Source organism: Pseudopodoces humilis, chromosome 19, assembly GCF_049639895.1.
Source record: "Pseudopodoces humilis isolate 2021_Gansu_Grassland_sample_001 chromosome 19, ASM4963989v1, whole genome shotgun sequence".
Lineage (NCBI taxonomy): Eukaryota > Metazoa > Chordata > Aves > Passeriformes > Paridae > Pseudopodoces > Pseudopodoces humilis.
Window position 1 is genome coordinate 8,978,365 of NC_142218.1, and position 25,904 is coordinate 9,004,268.

The 25,904-nt window shown below is 45.2% G+C and overlaps 1 protein-coding gene across 4 annotated transcripts in view; it reads left to right on the plus strand.

The window, feature by feature from the left end:
- KCNQ2 (potassium voltage-gated channel subfamily Q member 2) overlaps window positions 1–12,059 on the plus strand; it is a 74,610-nt gene extending 62,551 nt beyond the window's left edge. For all 4 annotated transcript variants that reach the window (XM_005524792.2, XM_088064484.1, XM_088064483.1 and 1 more), the window contains 2 exons: window positions 650–773; window positions 1,494–12,059. In XM_005524792.2, coding sequence (XP_005524849.2) covers window positions 650–773; window positions 1,494–2,198 — 829 coding nt within the window. In that variant the 3' untranslated portion in view covers window positions 2,199–12,059. The remainder of the gene's footprint in view (window positions 1–649; window positions 774–1,493) is intronic.
- Window positions 12,060–25,904: the final 13,845 nt, after the last annotated feature.

The window sequence follows — 25,904 nt, forward strand, 5'->3', positions numbered from 1 at the left end:
GCCTCCTCTGCTGCTCCCAGCTGGGTGCCCTGCTAATAAAAAACATCTAGCAGTACAAGTGAGAACTGCATTGAGATGACAAGAAGTTTGGTAATGTTTAGTGAGTTCTGGCCAAATTCAGCCTTGATGTAATTCCACTAAAAAAGTTATCACTGCATCTGTTTGTCTGGATCTTAGGACAAGCAGCTCGTTTTCATGGACATGAGAATTACACATGGGCATTTGCACTGAGGAGAGGAAACTGCTGGAAAGACTGAAAAAGATCCCATTGATATTTGCTAGACAGAAAACTTGATCTTCCCCCAAAATAATATTTTCTCAGTGCAAATAAGAAGTTAATCGATTTGGAAGAAAGCCAGTAAAAGAAATTCTTTGCAGTGGGTAAATTTACTGTGCATAATGTGCCAGGTTTTATCTGTATAAACAGAAATGGATAATTTCAAACTCTGCTAATACTGCTCTGAATTTTGCATCTGAATTAACACTTCAGTGGCACTGCGTGTCTGTGAGTAATTTGGAGTGTTAGTTGGGGAGAGAGGCTGTTGCTTTGTCCCATGGAGGCACAACAAGTGGTGCCCTCCTCACCTGCTGCCCCCAACTGACTCCAGGTCCTTTTCCGGGGGCGGGGGGGATTTTCTGATCCCGGTAGAGTTGACCAGATCGTTGGGAGAGGATCCTCCATGACTGACAAGGATCGGACCAAAGGGCCAGCAGAAGGGGAGCTGCCTGAAGACCCCAGCATGATGGGCAGGCTTGGAAAAGTTGAAAAACAGGTATCTGGGGTCAGGAAGGGGTTATTGTCAGAGGGTGTTGCGTGCATTGTGTTGGTTTTTCCTTGCCTTTTTCCCTCACTAGGACATTGCCTTTTAGTTTAAAAAAAGTGAAAGCCCAGAATACTTTGAAAAATTAGCAAGTGGATGTTATAAAAAGGAACTAAAAGCCTTGGAAGCCTAAGTGCTACTTTCAAACCGGGCACTTTGAGTCTACTTTAGTGAGTTTGTCAAAAGCCTGCATTACTTTTTGAAAACAGCACATTGGTTTCTTTTCCACTATGCTGGACACATTTCAAAGGAGTCCCTCAAACTGGCTGCTGGAGCTGCTGGCCTTGCTGAAGATTTAAAATCTTTCTAGAGCTTAAGGCTCAGAAATTCCAATGGTCTTCTGAGCCCAGACAAGTGGAAAGTTCAGGAAGGAGCTAGAAGAAGCAAGTGTGCTTCAGCTTTTCTAGAACCTGGTGCCTGTCATAAAAATTAGATAGAGATTAGATAAGGAAAATCCTGTAACAAGGGAAGCCTTGTAAAAAGGTGGAGAATTAAACCCTCCAGAACAGAGCAATTAAATATTCGCTACAAGTTTGAGATGCTGTGGGTCAGTGTATGTGGAGGATCTACGAAGCCCAGCCCCACACTTGTGCCTCGATGGAAGTTGCTCTTAATCAGGATGTTAACGTGCTTCAGCCTGCATGAATTGCTGGAACTGTGGTGTTTTTGCAGGTTCAGTCCATGGAGAAGAAGCTGGACTTCCTGGTGAACATTTACATGCAGCGGATGGGCATCCCACCAACGGAGACGGAGGCTTACTTTGGGTCCAAAGAACCAGACCCAGCCCCTCCCTACCACAGCCCCGAAGACAGCAGGGAGCACATCGACAAGAACGGCTGCATCATCAAGATCATCAGGTCCACCAGCTCCATGGGTCAGAAGAACTTCTCCGCTCCACCAGCCCCAAGCAACGCGTGCCCGCCCTCCACGTCGTGCCAGCGGCAGAGCCACGGCTCCTCTCCCATCGGAGACCCCGGCTCGCTGGTCCGGATCCCACCTCCGCCCTCCCACGAGCGCTCCCTGTCCGCCTACAGCGGCGGGCACCGGGCGAGCGCCGAGTACCTGAGGAACGAAGACATTACAACCAAACACCACGAGAGTGCCATGAGAGACAGCGACACGTCCATCTCCATCCCCTCGGTGGACCACGAGGAACTGGAGCGCTCTTTCAGCGGCTTTAGCATCTCCCAGTCCAAAGAAAATTTGGACATCCTTAACAACGGTTGCTATGCAGCCGTAGCCAAAATCAGACCCTACATTGCAGAAGGGGAGTCAGACACCGACTCTGACCTCTGCACACCCTGTGGTCCCCCCCCGAGGTCAGCCACGGGCGAGGGACCCTTCAGTGACATGGGCTGGTCAGCCCCCCGGCAGTGAAGCCTCCCTGCAGCCGCCGAGCCACGTCCAAGCGCTGGCAGCTGCCCGCTGCAGCTGTCCACGTGCCGAACTTCTCCAGGAGACCGACAGCTAAGGCTTTCCTCTTTCTAGGGCACCCTTAGCTGGCAGATACTTTCTTGCAGCTTACTCTGGCGGGGAATGAGCAGGTCCAAGCCTGCATTTTTGGAAGAGGTCACGGTGATGAGCGAACTGGAGCCGTGAAGTCCAGATTTCTTTCATACTCTCTTTCTAAGATCATTAGGTGAAATTTCCATGGCGCAGAGTAAGCAATTTGCATTTCTTGGGAATCTTCAGAAGCGCAGGGCAGGAATAAATCACCCAGCCAGGGCTTTTGTTGATCACATTAACTGGTGGCTGACAAGTGTTAGGTGGGAATTGCTATGTCATGGCAGAAGCTGATCACACTTTTAGGTGTTTTGGAGTCACAGACAGAATACATGTCTGTTTCTGGCTTAGGTTTCAGGGCACGTGTAATAATGAGGGATTGTAACTCTGTGGTTCCTCATCAGCTGTGAGGAAGGTGACATAATTCCAATATAATACATGGAAATGTTGTGTGGGCCCCTGGAGGAGAGGGATGGTGGCTGGGATATTTGCATGAGAAGAAGACATGGCCTTTAGTGGGACTTGCTGGGGTACTGCTCAGAACCAGAGCATTTGGAAATGATCCCATCTTAGGAAAAACTCAGAAATATGAGCTTGAGTGCAAGAGGGACAATCCAGAGAACAGAGAAATGAGACAGAGAAGGAGGACGAGAGACTAAGGGGATGGAATTTTATATTTTAAACCATGTATTGTACTTAATTATCTCTCCTTCTGTTGACAAGGGACCTGGGGGTGCTTTGAAAGCAAAGACAAACCAAAGGCATCCCCTCTGGAGGGCTGCCATGATCCCAAGCCATTCTCATGGCCAACAGCGCTGTGGGGAGGCACAGCCACCAGGCAAAGGGAGAGGGTGGACGTGCAGGATGCTGTGGTCCCTGCCTTGCTGCGAGTTAAGTGCTGAGTTCCATCCTCTGGAAGCCCTGTTGGTCAGAGTGGGCACTTTTCTTACAGTTTGCATTGTGCCTGAACACTTTTGCACATACTATGCCCGTGAAAATCTTCCCTTCCTTCTTCTGCCCTGCCAAGAATCTCACCCCCATGTTCTCGGGACATCCTTTGGTTTGTTTGGATCCCTCAAGCTGAGTCAAGAGGCGCTGCTTTTTTTCTTCATGGTCTCTCAGAAGCCTCTTGCCCGTGCTTGCCTGCGAGTTGTGCCAATCCCCGTCTGCCCCGTTTCGTTGTTGTGGAAGCACTTCCTCTTGGAAAGGTCATTGTGTCATTGCCAGGAACCTCAGCAGCTCCTTCAGCTGGGGGAAAGTGTGGGGAAAAGTGATGCTCAAAGTCTCTTTTGGGACCAAAACAAAGCCACAAAGTGATCCTTTATGTGGATAAGTTGTTAGGGGTTTTATTTGCAAGGGGGTGGTTCAGGAGAGGTTTGGTTTGGGATCTGTTTCCAGGGCTGGGACACCAGGGCTGGCATTGTGCCTCTGAACCTTGCTGTGCATCCACAGCCCAAATCCCACATGTGTTTTCTGCTGTGATTTCAAACCCCCATCTTTCCACATTTTCCCTGTGTCATATCAAGAGCCTGTTAAGGATATTTAGGTGGCAACTTCATTTCTGTGTGGCCTTTGAGAGGGTGAACATTGATTTGCTTGGGGTGAAGGGAGACTCACAGCCTTTTTCTCTCCTCCTGTTTGCTTGACCAGACACAGCAACCAGGGGAGACCCAGGATAATTTTGGCCTTAGGGAAGATGTGGGTGCAGTCTGACAACTTGCAGACAGGAAATACAACCATTCTTGTGCTAATGCCCAGGGCCAGCACACAGGTCTTACCATGGAGTGAGGAAGAGGGAAGTATCTTCACAACTTTCCCTGCCATTTTTCACCATTCAGGAGGGGAAAACCTTGTTATTAGGGAGAAACTGGGCTTCTAGCCACACTAGTTCTTTTCTTTCCCCTCTTGGGCCATGTTTTTGTTAACTTCTGCAGTTTTCCCCTCTCTCTTTGTGCTCCAGATCTCCTTCTGGCTCCAGATTTCTTTGTGCAGAATTAACACAGTGATGCCCTTGACTTCCACACAGAGACAAGTTTAAATGCCTAATGGTTGTAAATCGTGCAGATTTGCCTCTGGTGTGCTCCAAAATGAGATCCTTTCTGCTAGAACAAGTGTCAGCATGTCCTAAATCAAATGTGGTGGCCTGGGCTTTCTACCGACCACAAGAATGGAAATGAAGTGAGGCAAAAATCAACATTGCTCCAGCCAGTTGCTCACTCCAAATTTTGTCCAAGTCAGAGATAACAAAGATTTATTCTCTTATTTGTTTGCAATTACTTTTCAAGGCCTGCTGGAAATTTGGCACCAAGGGTATGATACAGAGGCAGGAATGCCAGATGAGGATGAGGATAAGGATGATGTCATGCACTCCTATTCCAGCACAGGTACATGCCTGATCTTTAGTAACAGAACCACAGAATCATCAATTCACAGAACCACAGAATGGTTTGGGTGGAAAGGGACCTTAAAGCTGATTTTCAGGTGTTGCATAGGAAAAATTGAGTTTTTCCTCTTCAACTTCCTGCACTGGAATCTATAAATATATTTTGACTTGCATATTGAAAAGTTGTTGGATTTGTCCCATAATCAGTGATTGCAGAAAACTGGTTTTATATACATTTCTCATGGAATTCACATAGAATTCAGATAGAATTTTTTTTTTTTGAAGGTATGAGATATATTTTTCTGTGGTATCATACCAAAGAAATTCTGACACACCCCTATGCACAACCATGCCATAACTCATCATTTCTCATTCATCCAGGCAAAACATCATGGATTTTGGGGTTAACTTACACTAGAATTAGCCGCAAATAATGCTCATCACTTCCATGAAATTATTTAAGCCTGCATAAACAATGACAGGTCCTGCTTGTTGCTTATTGACATAAACAATTCCATTATTTTCCTAAATCATAATCCAATACTCTCTGAAAAGTCTTCCCTTCTAATGGCTCAGCTCCCCCCATGTCTGTACCACACATTCCTGGTGGCAATCTCCCACAAGAAGTCTTAACCACCAGACTACAAGAAAATAAATCAGTTTTGTGTTGCTGATAAGGCAGTCCTGATAACGAAGACTTTTAAAAGGGTGGACAGGCAAACTTTGTCCCTCTGCTGAGCCTCTCTTGGGCTACTCTTTGCTCCCCTCTTCCTCCCAGATCTTATTCCATATTTTTTGGAGGACAGAAACAAGTTCTAGGCAATGCTAAGTGTGGACAGAGGAGTCCAGTGAGAGAGCTGAAGATGTGAAAGCCAAATTTCCAGCAGACCATCTTGAACTGCTCCAGGGCTGCCCATGCCCACACTCGGCTCCGTGCCCAGAGCCTGGTTCCAGGAGTGCCTGTGCTGAATGTGAAGCCGTGACCTTGGACCAGGGCCTGAGCTCTGGTCTCCAAGAAAACTCTGGGCTTTTTTTTCCCATAATCTGGGTCTAGGTCTGGAAAGAAATCCTGCAATTGGCCCACCTACATGATGGAGCAATGCCTGGGCTGGGACATGAAGCCACAGTAAGTTTTTGGGTCCTTCAGGTCCGAGTTCAGGTGGTCTGAGGAGTTCTCTGTACAGGGGATGTGGCTGGAGATGTTGCAAGGTGGCCTTTCATAATGTGACCCCAAGACAGAAAAACAGCCATAAGTCAAATTTCCCAATATTTGGGAAGGGACTTTAATGTTACTCAAGTGCAGGTTTTGTATGTGAATTTCCTTGTTGACCCATTTTCTTAATAACAATTTTTAAAGCAAAAAAGGTCAAGGAGCTTACCAAAACCAAACCTCTCATTCAGCTCAGAAAGCCATCCTATTTCTTTAGACAGACTATGTGATAGATCAGATTTTCTAAAAATGCATTTTGTTGCAAATGCTGCTGAATAGGTCCAAATGAATTTTGCAAGGTCATTGCTATTTATGGATAAATAGGTATATTTTTACATTTTTAATTGGTTTTTAAAATTTTAAATTATGTGAATTTTTAGAAAAAGTTTGTATAATCTACCTGAGAAGCCAGAGCATCACCTCAGATACAAATGCTCCCCTTCTAGATAATTGCCCAAGAGAAAAGAAAAACACCTTCACTCATATTTTTCCCAAGAGGGAGCTACTGGAAACCTCATTTTCCTGATATCTTCAGACCACCATGGTCACAGCAGTGTTATTGCTAAGACTAAAATGTAAGTATTAAAAGAGAAACTGAAATTCCTAAGGAATTTACCCAAAGTTGTGCCACGCAAAGACCCTTAGCAGCGAGTATTTTATTGGGCATGTCAAAAATCCCAGGAGCAGGGTGAGGATTTCTGTTTCTCCATCATGTGAACGCTCAGGCTGAGCAAGCCCTGAGCCTCCAACCCTTTCTTCCCAACACACAGCTGCACGTCCACATCCTCTCCATCCTCTCTCCATCAAGGGTCAGCCTCTTCTGTTCTCATCAGCTTCCTTTTCCTGAGCCAGAAACAAGGAAATCAGATACAAAAGCTCCTTCAGCTGCAGGTAGCATTGAGGAGAAGGCTGTGGGGAGGGCTGAGGGCAGCAGCCCCTCCGAGCCCCACGGGGTCACTGCTGCTCAGAGGTGTAAAAGCAAACCCTTGCTTTTAGCACACAAACACCCCAACTCTTCTGCCTCACGGAGCAAAACCTGCTGAGAGCAGGGCTGGGGGTTCACTGGTTTTTTAACAATAACAACAGGGTGGGTTTTTAATAATAAGGATAATAATACTGCATAGGAATCTTCTTTAGTATATCTTAGTGTTTGATGCCCCAGTGACACAATACTGCTTGCCTTACCTTAGTGTCTAGAGGGAGAGGGATCACACACCTTTTGATACACTATTAATCACGCTTTGAATTTAGGTAGCAGCGGGGTCCTTTTTAACTTATGAATGTGCTTTCTGGACTATCTCACTGACTGTACTCTCAATTTTGCCTGCTACTGCATGCAGCCTGAGATGAGTAGACAGCAATATGCTCCAGCTGTATCTGCACTCCCAGATTGCTGTAGTACCTGACAAGGTAACATTGCCAAAAGCATCACTCTGGGGAGAGGCTGTCCTCCCAGTGAGCCACCTCGCAGGGTGCTGCGGTGCTTCTGTAGGTTACACTGATATACCAAGTGTCTTTCATGCTGCAACTGGTCATCACCCATCCCTCTGATACAGCATGCACAGACTCCATTTCTACTGCTTGTGACTACGGGGTAAAAAAACTGTTTGTACCTGTGGTTCCTTCAAACGTGTAAATGGGGAGGAAAACATATGAATTGTGTTGGCTGTGTGTCACAACCTCCTTTCCATCAGGATGCCTCTGAAAAAGAGCATCCCAGATAGCCCTTCTGTGGGTTTGGAGGAGCAGGCAGTGCCAAGGATGGAGGCCTGGTCTTCATTTCAAAGATGCCATTTGAACCCACCAGTGTGGGACCTGCCATATGTCTGGTTTAATTCCCACAGGATTCCCTCACCTGCATCCAGTCCTGGGGTGCCAGGTGCTTTTGTGCCTGCAGCACAGCCCGAGGCACAGGGGAGAGTGTGACTTCCAAACCTTGGAAACCACTTTTTGGAAATTCCACACACCCTTCTCTACAGCCTTGGGGGTCTCGGGCACCCTGCAGCTGTGCCATAACCATTCCTCAAGGAAGCATCTCTCACTCTCCTTATGGAGTGGCATTTTCATCTCCATAAATATTTTGCCAGTGTTCTCCCCACTGCAATACCAGGCTGTCAGGAGGCCTTCAGGGCTTGTCCATCTCGCTGGTTTTTGCAGTCTCTCATCTCTTGGCACTGCTGCCATGACCTAGTTTGACCCTGGCCCCATATCCTACCCTTCCTTGCCCAGACCATTTACCAGGGAAGCTGTAATGCCAAAACTCTGCTCTGAGACTTGGCCTGGCATCACCAGATGCACCAGAGGGCCTTTGTGTTTTGTTAGCATGACACTTTGCTTTTTATTGGCAATTTCTTTGCTTCCTCATTGAGCCACCATGGCCTCAACACATCCCTGGTTTGTTCTGCTGGAGCTTTTCCATATGGGGATGGGGTCTGTGCTGTCTCTGTGCCCTGTGAGGGTTTGTCCCCGTGGCTTTAACTGATTAAAATGAAACAGGGATCAGGGTCTGGCTCAGGTTTTCTTGTCCAGGTGAACATCTCTGAGGAGAGCTCACAGGCTCTACCAGTGTAGATGTTTTTGCTCCCTGAAGCAAGAGCTGTTTTCAAGACCCTTGTCCCTTTTGGTGACCCACAGATGTGGCTGTGCATGCCAGGCTCCATCTCGGTAATGGGGAGAACTGGAAAGCAGCTGGTCCAAGCTGTGCTGTTTCCAAAGCTGCCAGTGAACCTGGAACATTTTGCCCTCTCCTAATTCCTGTAAATACAGCTGCAAGTGAATTGTTCAAGCAGCATCTGTTTGCCTGGTTCTGAGAAACCTGAGCTCACAAGGCTTTCCAAAGCTCAGTACCAAGCTCAAGCTGGATTTCACCTGTAGCTACACCTATAATTGTAGGGCAGGTTAATGATTTCAGGTAGAAGCCATGCCAGAACCTCCAGTTTGGATGGTTCTGACCCCAAAACAAGGCTGAATGTCATGCTGCCAGCAAAGCCTCTGCTGGAATTTCAGCTCCATTTGACAATGATGACTGTGGACATGGGGAGATGCTCTCTCCTTCCCACTCCACACAGGAAAAGATCAGCACAAGCTTTGCAAGCCACAAAGGGAAAATACCTCCTTATTTTAACATGCCATGGGCACCTCCCTTTAAAGCAGAAGCAGCATTTTGCAGTAATCCATTAAACTTGACCAACACAGTGGCCATGACCCAGTGTTTTCCATATGCAGTGATGCTCATGAAAAGGATTGATCACAGATGGGGGTGTGGAGGTCTTGGTTCTTTAGCATCTCCACAAACACCATGCTCAGCCTTGTTGAGAACCTGAGGACAAGCCATCAAGGCTGGTGACAGGTCTCTTCTGTCCTGTCTGGTTATTCACACTGCTCCAGCATCTTCCCTGGAGCTGGAGTTACTCCATGCTCCTGTCATCAGGCAGGATGGAGACCTTTTTTTGTTGGTTACTCTTCCCTCCCCTCAAACCCCTAAAATTTGAAGTTTCTTCACTTTTTCTCAAAAAATTCACGCACAGTGTAGAGTACCTGAGACTTTCAGGAACACCGAGGCAAAACAAGATATAGCTGATAAATGACAGAGATTTTGTTATTTTAAATCAAGAGCAGATTTTAAACATAGCTGCAGTTGCTGCGTGGTGTATCAAATGCTTTAGGAGATTCAATAAATTATTCTTATAAATGTTTTATTCTTTTATCAGTAATTCATATAGGTGGGTGCCACTGTTATACAGCAACAACACTCCACACACTAAAACTATATTCCTGTTTCTCCAATATAGACACTGTATTTATGAAATTTATCTTGCTTGGTGTCACTTTGGCACATTATCCACATGTACTGCACACAGATTGCACATTACATGCTACGTGCTGATAGGTATCTCTACTTGCAATCAACATATGTGCATTGAACAGACACCAAAGTGTCACCTGCCTGGTTTGTGATGTGACTCAACATAGCTGGGAAAAGGGAAAAAAATGAACATCCTGTTCTGTTAAGAAATTCACTGCATTTGAATGCTTCTTTGAACAGATTTTATCAGGAAGCTAAAATACGAGATTGCCTCTGTGATGCTAATTAAAAAATACCTGAACAAAACGAACACACACAGCCCATAAATACTTAACAGCTACTGTATTCCTATGTATTCTTCATTGCTGTTCATCTGAACTGTAAATTCTGTACAGATTGAATGAAGCTCACAGTTTATCTTTGTCATAACCTGCAAGATAAAAGGACAACACAACTTTGGCTGCAGAAGCGTGTGCATGTGGTTGGAGTACACGCACCCACGTGGGGCTGTATGTACATGTGGGTATGAACACGTGTGCACACGTGTTCTTTATCAAAACAGATAAAGCTGCATCTGAGATGCACAGTGGGAAGAAAAATTCTGTTTTGGAGGTGAGACAGTGGGTAAAATAAAACCAAATTACTTTTTCAATAGTTTGTTTTGTTCAAAAAAGGAAGATTTGCAGAGGGGATTGGTGTGTGACTGCCATCCCAAGGAGAAATCCCACTTCTGAAGGCAGCACAGGCCATGCAGCAGAGTGAGGCAGTTCTTTGACTGATAATTTATTTGGCTTCCTTTCAAACAAACAAGTATAATAGAGTGGCCAGTGCCAACTTCAAGTCCAAAAAGCCTGTTCCTAAAATGTGTGGCCAAACAGTTGTCCTGTGCTTTTGGAGATCCAAGGGCAAAGTCTTGATGTGCTGTGCCAGGTTGTCCCACGGCAGTGGTGGGAGTGCCAGGGTCTCCCACAAACCTACTGCCCAAGCAGAGGATCCCAGTGCCCCGTGGGTCTTACCTTTGCCTATATTTAAAAAAAAACCCTAGGTAAGAGATGTTTAAGAAAAGAAATATTAAAAGCCCATCTTTGATCTTAGAGTTATGGAAGAAAGGACTGATAAATCTGATTTTCCAAGCAGGTCAGCCCACAGACTCCAATAGCCCCTATTCAGAGATTTCACCAGCCTCACCAAACAAATCATCCTCTAGGACTGAATTTTGCCAGTATTTTCACAGATACAAGATTTATATTGGGTAGAGCTTACCCTTCAGTGTTTAATCTAAATAAACAAAGGCATGAACAGCTAATTTTCCGGTTTAATACTGCTGGATGCCTTGAGTAAATAGTAATCAAATTTTTGTATTGGCCTGAAATTCATCTCTGGGTCCAAAGTTCTCAGCTGTAAGAGCTGCTTCAGCCCTAAACAGGTTACTGAGCAAAGGGTACATCCATTGCTGGAGTGTGTTGCCGCTTCCTTGAGATACCTTGACGCTACCATGGATAATAACAGCATCTGGCTCATTTGGCCTTACCTGAGCTGGAAATGGTTGATGTTTTTGTCCTGACAGTGAGAGCTGAGAGGTGAATTTCCCACCGGGACGAGCGTGGGGCCGCACGCCCGCGCGTCCCGCGTGTGAAGCTCCGGGGCTCGGCTGAGCCGGGAAGTTTGGTTGTCCTTTAGAAAGCAAAGACAGCTGCTGCTTTGCTTCCTTTCATTTGCTCTGTTGCCTTGGCTTTCTTGCACTTTCGTTTCATCTCCAAAGAATCTCTCATAATGCCTTTGGTACTTATGTACAATTTGAAAACATTTTGTATGTGTGGAATGAGACACACTTTTCTCTTGTAAAATAGCAATCGGATTTTCCTTTCTCTCTTTTTTTTTTTATGTTTTTTTTTTCTTTTTATTTCTGTTGGTGAATGTGTAATTTCCTCTGTACATTTCAATCATGACTTTGTGCAATGTACATTTTATAGGGACAGGTGCCAAGGGAATAACCTGTATTTTTCCTAAGGGACTGGCTGGAAGCTGACAGACACAGTCATACATGGTTTTACATGAGCACCGTGGAAAAGCAACGTAGCCCAGACTTTTACACTGAAGCACTGAGCGTGGGTCAGCTTGTACCTTCACAGGAATGACTGTGGCAGCTGCAAAACTCTTTATGTGTGGTGTGAAAACCAACAGCAACGGTTGCAACTGGAAGGGAAATGGAGGAAAATTAAATAATCACAATCATTAATTTAAGCCTCGAAGCATCAGAATGGAAAATTTGCATTCAGTAAAAATACCAGAGATTTAACCTTCATGAGATGAAATACACATTTATTTTTCTTTGCACTTCTTCTGTTCTCTTTGTTTCTTTATTTGTGGGGATTTCTTGGTACTTTGGGGATGTATTTAATGGCTGATGGAGAGAAGAGAAACAGGGACCTGATTTCCTGACTTAAACCTCATTTAAACACATTTTTATTTCCAATGTTAGAGTACATATTTTATTTCTGAGCATAAAATCAAGCTCATAAATCTCAAATGCCCTTAGTTACAAGGACACTGCCTCTTCAGAGTCCTAAAACAATATTGACTCTCTTAAGGTCCGCCATCAACCACATCCTGACAGATAAAAGATGGTTACAGAAGCCTTTCACTCCCTGTGCCAGCTCCTTATCACCCTGCTAAAAATGGAGGTTGGTGTCATCAAGGTGGGCTCAGAGCCAAGAAATGGCACTGGGAATGGAGTTACCCATGAGTTACTTTGCTTACCAGGCATCAGCCCTAAAAAAAAAAGCTGGATTTTGGAGCAGTGTTGAGGAGCAAAGTGGATTGATTGACAGTATTTCCTGTAGAGGTCTTGGTTGATGGTACAGCAGTTCCACTTTGTAAGAGAAAAGGAAAAAGCAAAATCCCTTCCTCTGTGCTGATATTTTTTTCCACAAAGATGTAGCATGGGAATCTGGATGATCCAGAGGCTGGGTTTTAGACAGCCTGCCAGTCATTTGGGCAAGGCAGTGACAGAGGCTTGGCAGAATGAACAGTGTGCCCAGGCACAGCAGCCCCTGCTTGTGCCAGAGGCCTTGGCTCAAAGCCTTCAGCAGCTCCATCCTCCCCAGAGCTATTAGAGAAGTCCAGGTGTGAGCATTTCCCAATGGATACAGCACACTGAGTGGGCTTCAATAACATCATTACACTTTATCTCATTAGGTTTCACACCAGTGAGATAAGTAGGAAAATTCTCACTTTGCTGAGGCACATTCCCCAGTCTGCACAGGATTATGAACAGCATCCAAACACTGTCCTGCTGCATCCCACAGGGATGCTGGTGGAGCCAGACGTGGCACCTGCTGTGCCAGAGCAGAGCTGCCAAGCAGACCTGCAGCCTTCTCTCACATGTTTGCCAAGCCAAGAGAGGAGACCAGCAGGAGAGGCATTGCTGTTCCTTGGATATTGGACTCCTGATAGTCTGGAAAAATCAGAAAGGTCCTTTCCCTGCAGCAGAAGTAAATATTGGAGTCTTAGAAAAAAAATTATATGAAAACAAACTACTTATATCCCTTAGGAGAGCAGTTGCTATCATGGGAACAGATCTACCTGGTCTTCTCACAGATACAGCTCCTCAAGGGAAACTGATTTTTATTTGAACAATTTGCCCTCAGTGCTGTTTAGCTCTTGGCCCTTCAGGATGCCAGTTACCTTCAGTAACTCAGTGATGATCCCATGCACAGCCTCCTGACTCTAACTAAATTTCAGAATTTAAGTAAAAGTGATTTTTTTCAAATTAGTGCAGTTATTTGGAATTGTATATGCAGTGAGAGAGTCTGAAGTTCTGCAGGAGGAACTCATTGCCAAAAACTCTGTTCCTAAGCAGAAATCCCAGTCTGGGTATTTTTTTTCCCTTTTTTGCTGACTAATTAAACCATTTACTCTCCTTGAAAATTAATAGAACATTTCTTCCTCATTCACTGGAGGGCTAAGCAGGTGTTGCAAGATTAAGGTGCAGTTTGTAAAATCTCAGTCCTGCTTTTGGGCACTGCATTTAAGACACCCAAAGCTGATGCTTCTCAGTCCAAGGTGAAAAATAAGCCAACCCCAGCTTTAAATCCTGATAACACCTGATTCCAGCATTTTGATTTTAAACTCAGGGTGGGCAGAAACCTTTTTCCTTTAAGAAGCTGTGCAATAACTCAGTGGCAGAACAGTGAATGAAATCTCTCTGATCCATTAAATGCTACTCCAGCTCTGCTCTGGGGTATAATTTACCCTTATTACTTTCTTGGCAGCTGTTTCCTGTTTCCTGATGAAACCCTGTTTCCATCAATAGTAACTTAAAGGTGGTTTTGGGCATAAAGTGTCTTTCTGGAAGGAGAAACCATTTTCAGCAAGGTGGTCACTCTTTATATAAGGAAGTTAATCATACATAATTAAAGAGAAAGGCAGACAGAAATTGAAGTGGAAGGAAGAGGGCACAGGACACACTTTAAAGGATTATGTAATTTGGTATGAATAAAGGATTCAGTGAATAATGGAACATGAGACTTTTCATACAAAACTCATGAGCAAGTTTTTTTATCTCCTTGCCCTCGAAGGACTGTTAGCATGAGACAAGTCAGAGATGGAGAGAGGAGGTTTCAGACACACCTAAAAAGCTGATAAGATTATTCTTTACACCATGGTTGTTAAATAAAACAAACAAGTGTCCCAGAGCTCCTCTTTCCACTTTGGATTCAGAGATTTCTTAGCTTCAGTTGAGCCAGTCCTAGATATTCCCTCATCAACAGACCTATAAATTACACATTTCCCAATGATTTATTGAACAAATGTTTTAAGATGCACTGACACACTTTATCTCTCCAAATTTCTACTACCAAAAATGAGTAGAAATCCTTGCTGTTTCTTTTTCTCCCTCTGTCACTGGTCAGCATTGGTGACTGGTGTGAGGGTTTTGTTATACTGGCATATCTTTAATTTTCGTAGCTTTCTGCTCAATTCCTTTTTGAGCACAAAAGCAGCGCATGAGTTTGGGACTGGTTCTCCAAACTAAATAAAAACCACAGTTTCTGTGTCCTTTTAGGTCCTGATTTCTTCTTAAAGAGTAAATGCTAAAATATTATTTTATAGTTGGCTTTTTCCTGACTCAGCTGAAGCTTTTACTGCAGTCAGATGATGAATACAAACCAATGAATACACTTTTAATTGAGTGGCTAAACCAAACAGCAGCAAGGCACAACAGATGAACTGGGAGAACTGGTGCACCACATCACCCCATCTGCTGCTGAGCAGTGGAGCATCATTAGGGCAGCTTTTGGAGCGTCTCAAAGCCGAAATTTCCTCTCCAGCCCATCCTGCAGAAAAGCTGGAGCTGCTCTCCGTGGGGAGGGAGGTGAGCAGCCCTCCTCGGAGCTGGACCCTAGAGGGCAGAACGAACCTGCTGCTGAGCTGGAAACCCGCGGCTGCTCAGCATCACCTCGGTGGAGCCCCCTCACTCCCTCCCTTTGCCAGCTGAGATCCTGCAGAGCCCACATTCCTGATGGGGATTATAACTCAGCACCAACTTACACAGTGAGGACTTCCAGGGAAGCCAGCTCCATCACCTTGGAGATGTTTTCTCCAGGGAGAGGCAGGAGATTTCTCCCAGAATTGAGCATACACACAGGCTGTGCCCCAACCCACCTCGGTAGCCCAAAGCATCTGGATTTCATTTTTTCCTAAATAAGGGAAGAAAGCAGACAAATTTGGGGTCTTTCCTGATTTAACAAGCCTCCCGTAGGATGCCTCACCCTTGCTTTTTGCAGAGTGGAAGCAGCACTGTTGGTAAAAATAAAGGCATCCAGTGAAACTGGGTTCCTAAATGGGGCAAAACATGTTTTTTTACAAGGAATGGGGTGTTCTGTGAAGTGGGAAAAGCTACTGTGTGGGAAGAACCAGAGACAGGAATATTAATGTTCCCTGGCCTCTTACCCTTCAAGCTGAGGATGGGAGGAGAAGAAACATTATTTTGGTTTTATTACATGATTTATTGATAGCATCGAATATATTATTCAAGGCTTCCTTCTCATCTGAGGTCTGCAGGCTTTTTGTTCGGCATGGCAGGAAGGGCTGGGATGGGTGGAGATCCTGTCTTGTTTTCCCCATCTCAGCCACATCCCTGCGAGTATTTCCATGGTAAAATAAGGGATTTTAGATTAAAGTCCTGTGAAATTGGTGTGCCAGGCTGTGCAGCCACGAGCCTCTCCCCAGCAGAGGGTGCAGGAGCTTTATTTCCAGGGTCGATGGCTCCTCATGTTTAATTTGGGATATTTGTTCATGCAGTGCTGGTAAGCTGGTTCTGAGTTCTTTCACCTGCATTGTGTCCTGCAGATTACAGAGACTGTGCTCACCCCATCCATATCCACAGGTTTGTCCTGTGAGAAAGGAAGGAGCTCCCACACAGGTTGGGGTGTACTTCAGCTGGAGGGATAACTGCACAATTTCTCCCATCTTGTACAACTGCAGGCTGTCCTGTGAGGGGCAGAGCTATTTAGCTAATGGACACACGGTTCTGGCAAGATGTATGGCCCTTTGTAAAGCCCTGCTATGGCTACTCTGCATTACTCATAAAAGGCAATGGTGCAATTCATCTTCCACCGCAGCCTGGAAGCCTCTGGGACCAGCTGAAGAGCTGATTTACTTCATCCTTTCCTAGTGAAGAGAGGGTTGGGAGGCTGAGGCTGGCCTTTGAAGGAGATGCTCTGTGATGGATATTGATAGGGAGGGTGTTCAATAGAGAAATGGGGTGGCTGGGAGAAGAATAAATTGCAGATTGCTTGCAAATCAAATTTCTGCAGCTTTTAAGTGGGTGAGGTGGTGTTACACAAAATGCAAAAAAGCTGTTTTCATGGGCTGGAGTTCAGCAAATGTGGGATAAGCACCACTGGTTCTGCAGAAATATGAGCTCTTCAGGAATCCCACTTCCCCACAGCATCCCAAACTGCTTGACAGGGCAACCTGTGCTCTCACATGAGGGTTTTGGGACACACAGGGACGGGGTGAAGGCTCCTGCTGCTGTCCAGTGGCTGAGGCTCAGCTCGGAGGAGGCACAAAAAAACCCAATATCACCAACACAAAGTTCAGCAGCATTTGAGAATATTGTCAGCCACATTATGGGGTTGTGTAGGAGTAAATCTTAAATAGGCTTTTCACCACATTGCCTGCAAAATGGGAATTTTGATCAAAGTGATTGAATGTCAGTGCTGCACCTGTATCATACCATGTGAATGAGGACCTGGAAAAACAAAATAGAAAGCAAGGAACTTTTCAATTTCTTTAATTTCCAAGATTTCCAGTACCCAGGAACCACCAGTACCAACAGATGAAAGCTCAGTCCTGTGCTGTGAAAAGAGACAATTCCTTTAAACTGTCAGAGGATGGATGTGCCAGGTGCTGATCTTTATTCAGCATTCACTCTCTTGCTGTACAAGGAAGAAATGAGAGTCACTGAAAGGAAGGATCCAGCTGAAGAATGAAAGAGAAGCCAACCTTGGCTTGCAATGATAAATCCTGCTCCTTAATACAGCACTGCTGCAGAGCCTCTTGCTCTTGCCCTGCTTCCAAGCAGAAAAGGTTTGACTCCCAAAGCCTGTTTTCTCCTTCAGTCTTCACAGATATAGATCTGTATGAAAACAGATTTTAGAAGAAGGAGGGAGAAAACAGCCCCATGACCTCCACATTTATTCAGCAGTCAGAGTCACTTGAAAAATATCTTGATTATAGCTTGGCAATTTTTTCAGGCTGGGCAGCTGATACAGGCAGAAGAGAAACACAGGCAGCAGAATTTGCCTCTGTACTCTGAATAAAGACTTATTCTAGTGGGGGTTTTGTCCAATTCAGCCCTTTTGAAGCAGAGTCCAGGTAAGGGGCTTTTTGTTCTCCGTTGGCTGCTGCTCAATGGCTGCAGCTCCACTGGAGCTGTTTGCTTTTATGAGAGAGCTGGTGAGAGCCTCATCACCCCCACATCCTGTGGGATTCCCAGCATCCTTCCCAGGAGCCACTCATCTGGGCTCCAGTGTCACCTGTGACTTGTGGGACAGCAACAAGGGTGCCCCCAAGCACTGCTGACATCCCACTAATAAACCAGGTTTATTCTTAGGCTCTGGGGCATGGAGGGAATCACAGGACAAGTGAGGGACTGGAACTTTAGTGGCTGTGACTGAGCATAAACAGAATTTTGGATTCCTGATTCTGATAAAGCCAGACCCTACTGAAGGTAACACACAGAGCTTTGCTCACATGGTTTTGGAAAAAGTCTTAAAAATTTTCTGTTTATGGATGTTGTGTTAGTGTGAGGTCAGAGAAATTTCCAGGCATCTCATAGATGTGGGGGCAGATGGGATTGGTGCCTGACTTCTGGAAATCCTTGCTCTTGTGGGTCCTTCACTGTAGTTACCATTTTTGTGCAAGGTATGATTTATGCTAAGAGAAAGAAAAATAAAAAAGAGCAACTTCTACAGAGGAAAAGAGAGGTTCTGTTCTCTTGCCTTTGGCTAAAGTATCTGCAGTAACATTGGCAAAATAAAAGGAAAAACCAAGTTTTGTTTTTCATGGACATGGGGCCGAGAGACAGAGGGATTGTGAAGAAAGCTCCAAACTGACCCTGACCTCTCCCTCCTGGGCAGAGATTTCCCCTTGCCTGGGGTTGTTATGAAGATCTGATCTCTTCTCAATGATTTTTAAAAGCATTTAATGAGTTCCCTGTTTGGAAATCAAAAGCCAACGTAACAGCACCACAGTCTGCTCTTCAGCAGCTCAGGGATATAATCTCCAGTGTTCTCTCCCTTTCTGGAGCAGTAAAGGCAGGCATAGAAAATGAATAAATACCTTAAACATTTGTTAGTCCTAAAACTTCCAGCCACCAGCTCTATGCAGTCAAGGCAGTTTCCTTGAGGTCTACACAGGGACAAGCACTGAAAGAAACGCTCTGCTGGAGACACTCATTAATCCCCCACGGAGAGAGGACACAGAGGAGCTCTGAACACTTCTTCAGATGTTGAGAGCTCCTGGTTTTTGCCTTCTGTAGAGCTGCAGATGCAGAGTCCTGGCCAATTCCTGTCATGCCACTATTTGCTGAGTGAATTAAAAGTCTGTGCTTATCATGGGCACACAAAACAAGCGTTATCTCTGTAATTAGACTGTTAAAACCACAGCACAAGCTACAATTTCTCATGATAATAAAATAGTTCATTAGCATAAGTCCATCAAGAACAGATTTTAAAAATAATTGGTTTAGATTTTGAGCTAACATCTGCTTTGATTATTAGGTCTTAGACACTTTGGTTTTAATTGGACAATTTAAATAAAATGTTATCCAGTGCCTCCGATCTTCCTTCAATAGAAAACTTATTTTTAAAGAAGAGTTCTGTGAAAGTTTGCCTTTCTGTAAAGAAGTGTGTGTGGGTAAAACAGTCTGTAATAACAGCAGTTACAGCTATTCTTAACTGTAATGGTGGCCAGGGCACAAAATTAAAAGAAAGTGAAACTGGGTAGTATTTTTGAAAGGATTCATTCCCATCCTCTAGATCTGAGCACAATGCCCTGGAGGAACCAAACATCTTGCAAATCACAGTTTCTTCAGTTACTGGAGATGCTGTTCCACCTGGAGTTGTGTATTTTGAAGTGACTCAGGGACATTTTTGGGGGTCCCAGCCCTGGAGTTGTACAGCTGCCTGCCCCGATGGGCTGTGCTGGCAGAGAACCCGTGATGGTCTGCAGAGCCAGGGACAGAGAGACAGAGTGAGCTGCTAGAAATGGCCCATGAAGTTTTCTGTTACAGAGAATGGATCACATGGACAGAACACCAATTTAGAGAGCTAGAAATACACAGCAGATGGAAGGGACCTGTTTGTGCCAGAGCAGAACTTGGCAAGGGGTGGCTGAAGCTGTTGAGGTAACATCAGTTTCTGTTTCCTTGGAAAGCTCTGTGAATTTTTTATATTTTTTTAACCTGAAATCCTATTGCAAAAAAAAAAAAATTGTGATCAAAACAAATTTTACAGCACATGAGGGAGAAGTATCAGGTCACAGTGACACAAGACCCTTAAATATTTCTCTTCCAAAACAATGTCAATCCTGGCCCACCCCTGGTGCTTCTCCTCCTGTTTTTCAAACTCCAGCCTTCGGCATTGCCAGACATCTCCTGTTCTGCTACCACTGTTCAGCAAGTTTGTATCACGTTCTCAAATCATCCTCTCACTGTCTCCAGAAGCTTGGACCATCTTCTCCCCAGTTCTGCTGTTGCAATCCCACTTTGGGACAGCCCATCCTCCCAGGCTTCCCACAAAGGTCTCTCACAGGAGGTCAGAGCTCTCCCAGGTCACTGCTCCCACGGAAATGATTAGAGAACCCATCCAAACAACTTTTCCCTTTCCAGCCCAGATTTCTGGAAATAGCAGCCTGCCCACATTTGGACAACTTGCCTGAGATGAGGCAGACGAAGCCTCTAAAACTCTTTCCCTGACATTCAGAGCTGCTATTTTTTAATGCAAACTGTTGCCTTGGTATTTGCGTTCGAAATGGGTTTGCATTTCCTTAACTCTGGTGCCACCCCCTCGGCAGCAGGGAAGACTCTGTAGTTTTACAGGAGTATTTGAGGCACCAGGCTGTCCCTGAGACCTTTGCTTGTGTCCCCAAGACCTGCAGTCCTTGAAACACCTCACTCACAGGATGCTGCTGCCCTTGGCACTGCCAGGAGTCATCCCAACAGGAAAATCCCAGTCCTCAGAAACCAGTGGGAAAAGGACCAGTTCTGGCACATTCTGTATTCCAATTCCCTCCTTTTTTTCTTCATGATTTCATGACTTAGAAGCTGTAATCAAACCATTTTGTTTTCTCAAAGGCATTTTAGAACAGCTAGTCATTCAGCATGGATCAGCTTCTATGGAGCATTATATCCTACAGGAAGAATAAGACATAGTGTGGATGATCAAACAGTTAAAATCTCCTTTGCCTGGGAGCAGAACACCTGAATATGAAAGGTGATACACTGGGTCTTATTCATACCAAGTTTTTCTGGAATTTTTTTGAATTTTAAATTCAAATTATTGACAGGTAAGAGAGGGTAGTTGCTACTGCCAGGTAAAAATATATTTATGCTGAAAACTCTCATAGCTTTCGGCAGTTGAGGTTAAGATTAGTTAAACTCTAGCTAGAAAAATAAGGAGTCACATGGACCTCAGTGTGGGAATATCCTGAGCTGTGAAATTTTCAAAAGGAACAGAATATCTCTGGAATTTTATACACCAATTGCTTGAAAGCAGAATACTGCTTAAATGTGGAAGGATTTGATTGCACAGAGCCTACCATGCCTGCTCTAATATGATGACAGATTAGAAAGATGGAAAGTTAAAAGGGTATTTCATCACTCTCTTTTTAAGGGCTGCTTAGTGCAATCACTCATTCCAGCCATCGGATCTACAAACCTGCACAGAACCTCACAAAATAAAAAAGGCTGGGATCAACCCCAAGTTTTCAATGTGGGTGTTCAGTGCAGATTGAAAGGGAAGTGAATGGATTGAGTGCCAAACATGAGCACATTTCTCAGGAGAATGAATCAATTCCAATACACTCAGGGTAAAGGAGGAATTTCATGCTTTGGTAACTTTTCCTGACACTGTAATTCATATGGGCCCTGCCTGTTTAAGCACTGACCTGAGTGTTTTTCCTGAGGAAAACTCAGCTCATTTTCCCCCTGTGACACCATGAAGGGCTGTAAACTGGAAGAACCCCTGGGTGCCTCCTGCTCCATCCCCCTTCCCAAGCAGAGAGAACATCAGTGTTAGACCCAGATTTGAAGTTAGACCCAGATTTGAAGTCAGACCAGTCTGCTCAGGCCATTTTGCAACCCATTTTCGAATGTCTGCAGGGATGGACATTTCACAGCCTCCACAGGAAACCTGCAGGGGAAGCCTGAAGCTGAACAGCAGAGGGGTTGACACGATTTTCACTCTCTGCTGATGACCCAGTGATGGGCTGCTCTTACCAAAACAGAGACAGCACTCAGTCATCTCAACTCAACAGACCCATAGACAAGTGCTACACTTGTGCAGTTTCTCTGCCAAATCATGTAAGCACATAATCAAATAAAATCAAGTCATGGCATGACAAGTTTCAGCTCAGCAGAAGAAAGAAGAAAACCTTGTCTGTGTTTTCATCCCCTCGGATGGTGAAATGTATTTGCTTAAGATTCCTCATTAAATCAGTCTAACTTGGCCATATTACCTGGCACCCTGGGCCAGTCCATGCTGATGTGGGTTATGGAAACAAACTGGGGAGCTCCCCTCTGTCCTTCCCTTTTTCTCACTGCACAACCAAGTTGCCTTACTGGAGATTAAACACAAGGATGTTTCTTCCGATGCAAATGAGGCATGAACCTCAGGGGACGTAAGTTTATTCACCCAACTTGTCTGTTTTAGAACTGGTGAAATTCAGCATGTGCTGAAGTGTAGACTTTATGCATAATCTCCAGATCACAGCAGTGTTGGCTGGAGAGTGCTCCTGGAAGCCTCTAATCCAACCTCCAGCTTGAAGCAGGACTAATGCCAGCACTTGGTCAGGCCAGACATGGCCAGAAATTCCTGACCTTGTGGATTTTATCCCTGCCCTTCACACTGTCCTATTTTCCCCTATTTTTCTCACTCAGTATTTCTATTATTCTGTCTCCAAGAACCCCCAGCTGCCATCATGCACCACTGTGCACAAAGATGCACAGAGACAAAATGGATGTGATTTGCCTGAAAAGTGTCGAACTAAGCAAGAAACAGCAGTGTCTTTATTTTGCAATTGGAGACACATGGAGGTGCAGATCTGCCTTAGGGCACGTGAAGGGCAGAAGGGACACAAGAAGAAGGAATATTGTGGCAAGGGAGGCCTGAGCTTGTGTCTCAGGGTGCAGCCACAGACAGCCTGGTGGGTGTGATGGATGGGGAGTGAGAACAGCAAAGTGTCAAGAACTCAGTAACCTGATGCCTGGAACGAACTGGCTTTTTGGAGTTCAGAATCACAGGATCACAGAATGGCTTGGGTTTGAAGGGATCTTACAGCTCATGTCATTCCACCCCCTTGCCATGAGCAGGGACCTTCCAGTATCCCAGGTTTCTTCAAGCCCCATCCAACCTGACCCTGGACACTTCCAGGGATGGGGCATTCCAAGACTGATTTCTTGCTGTTTCTTATTTTCTAGACCCCAACTCAAATTTTATCCAAAACAAGAAAATCCCATTTGTCTTCTAATCATTTCCCACCACAAGAGCATCCTCAGGAGGGGCAGTTCTTGCTGATCTTCAGAGTTCTGTCATCTTGCAGCAGCTCATGATTTACTCCCCAAGAACTCCTCACAATCAGAGGTTGCAGGACCTGGGCCTGCAATCTATTCTGGGAGAAGAATCTATCTTCATTAACTCTGGAATCAGTCATGTGCATCCAAAGTCCTACGTTAATAATAACCAGTCCCATACTTGATTAAAATGGGGGCACAAGTCCAACTCTCATTAAAAGCAAGGGCCCAAATCCCATAAACATTCCTGGAGCTTTAATTACAACAGAACAGAGAAAAGACAGCAGTTAGTCATGTACTTTCTGACAGGCCATTGAGTTGCTCTGTATTACATGGGCATAGGGAATAGAGATCTTATTGGAATGCACCAAGAAACAGCAGCCCTCAAAAGAGCCCCAAGAAAATGTCTACCATATTTTAATGATTTTTTTCCATCTAATTTTCCACTTAAACAAGGCAGCAGTATCAGTTTGCAATCAGCTGAGACTCTGGCACTAGCTCCCAGTGCTTCCTTATCACATTTACAACAGCTCTTCCATACAGCATGGCAGGAATTAGCATTCAGGACCAGCAGCAGGGCAGGCTCTCGAGCCAAGCACCTGTAGATGATAGAAATTAAAATCAGGAGCCAGAGCTGAAAGCCAGATCTCACATACAAGCAACCCAGGTCTCCAGAGATGTTGTAAAGAGTGGAGGATTTCACACTGCATTGAGCATGAATGGAGCCTGATTTCTAGGACTAAATCTGCTCTTATTAAAGGCATACAGAGCAAGGCTAACACACGAAGTAGGATTTGGGATGGGGGGCTCTGCTTTACCACAGATTAATCTTGATCAATCACTTTGTTTCTCCATTCCTCAGTTCCCTGTAAAATGAAAATGGCAGTTTCCTCCATCCACCCCTCAGGCTGTGAGATGCTGAGACCTTCTGGGCAGGAGGGGCTGCAGTGGCAGAGGTGCTTCAATAAACTGTTCAAATACCAAATGTTTATTTAACTGGGAAAAATAATCCCATCAAGAAAAAATTAAAAAGCACAGACACCCTCTTTCACCCATTATGGAAGAGAAAAACCTGCCTGCATTGAGGAATTGGGGACAGTCCCTGGCTGAGGTGACCCTGCTCTGTTCCTGACCGTGAACTAAGTTACCTGAACACAAAACCTCTGTGCTTATCCCCTCAGCCTTGTCTGCTCATGCAGCCCAGTCCAGCAGAACCCTTATCTGGTGCAGGCAGGCAGCTCTGCACGGCTCCAGGGCTTTGTGCCTTCCCTCTCTCTCTTTGGAGGAGTGATGCTGACCTCCCTCATCAAACCTCTGGTCCCTGGCAGCTCCTCTACCACGGGCTCCAGCTGGAGTTGGTGCTTCTCCATCCCACAGTGCCCCACCCCGAACGTTTTCTTTAAACACACACTGGGTAAAAACAAAACCAAACCAAGATTTTCTTTAATTACAGCCATTTTTACAGTGCCATAGACCACGAAATGTGAAGCTCACCATCACATCATTTCATCAGGTGAAAGCCTGGCTGCACTGTGTCCTGACCCAGAGCAGCTCCCTTGCTCTTAGAGGCAGGAGCTGCCTGCTCACGGTGTTTTAGCTGGGCACAGCTGGAGGGAGGATACAGCTTTACCCCTGGATAACTCAGCTGTGATTTGCCCTGTGCCCTCAGAAAGGAGCTCAGAGGACTCTATCTAGACAATGCCTTTTGTTTTCTTTGCCTGCTCTCTTTCCAACCTGAGGTTACACACTATAATGGAGGTTTTCTGTTGACCCCCAGGTTGTGGGCAGCAGAGCCTGGCTGTGCAGATGTTCCTTCGTGGATTTGTATATCCCAGATGCCTGTTACCATCTCAGGCACAGGGAGGGAGGATGGGGTGTGCTCCTCTCATTCAAGTCATGGCACTCAGGTCCTGACCACTCAAACTGACCCAAAGGAAGCTTCTCCTGAGCTGCTGGAGTCTGACTTTCAGATATTCACGTGTTCCAGGCACTCACTGAGGTGAGAAGTGTTTGTAGCACAAAGACCCAGACTCTGACTGGGAAAAGTGAGGTAGAACCCATCTTTGGGGTCAAAGACAGACATATTAATCTTCTTCTCACACCTTCCCAAGCAGGACTGAAGCGTTTGCCAACCCTTAGCTGATATGAGGTAGATGAGAGTCTGGAAAAACAAGATTATATTCCCTGAGCACTTCAAAGAGAAGTGGCAACAGTTCCATGCAGCAAAGCCAGCTCTGCCTTTCCTGAGCACCCAGCCAGGGGAGGGGACAGGAGATTCGCCTCTACCAAAAGCAGCAAAGGGACTGTCCCCACCCCTGTCCCCGGGACAGAGGGCCTGGCCACCCCTGCCATCTCCCCCTTGGCCACTCCACAGGCACACTGCAAGCACTGCAGCCGCTCTCTCCTTCAGCAACACTAAATCTGTGTTCTGCTTCTCCCTGGAGTCGTCTTTTCATTCCAGATGGCACGTGGTTAGAGTCCTAATCGGCTATTAGCTTATCAGCAGCATCCCTAAGCACTGACCAACCCGTAATAACAGAAAGCAAAAGGGAATTAAAGAGCAGTGGATTGGCTTGTTTAGCTTAGAAGGGTTTGCAGGAAGCAATTAACTGGAATCCTCTTGATTGGTATTTTGTAGAGAAGGATGCTCCTATTGACACCTTGGAGGAAAAACTATTATGGGAAGGAGAGTTAGAATGTGAAGGGAAAATGTATTGAAAATTAATTAAGCTTATCCTTTTACCTTCAGCAGAGAAAACAACAAAAAACAACAAAAAAAAAAGGTAAAATGTTATTTTTGCCCAGGCACTATTCCCACCTCCACAGGCTCTGAGTCACTCTGACATGCACAATCCAGGGTGTATCAAAACCTCATCTGGCTCTTG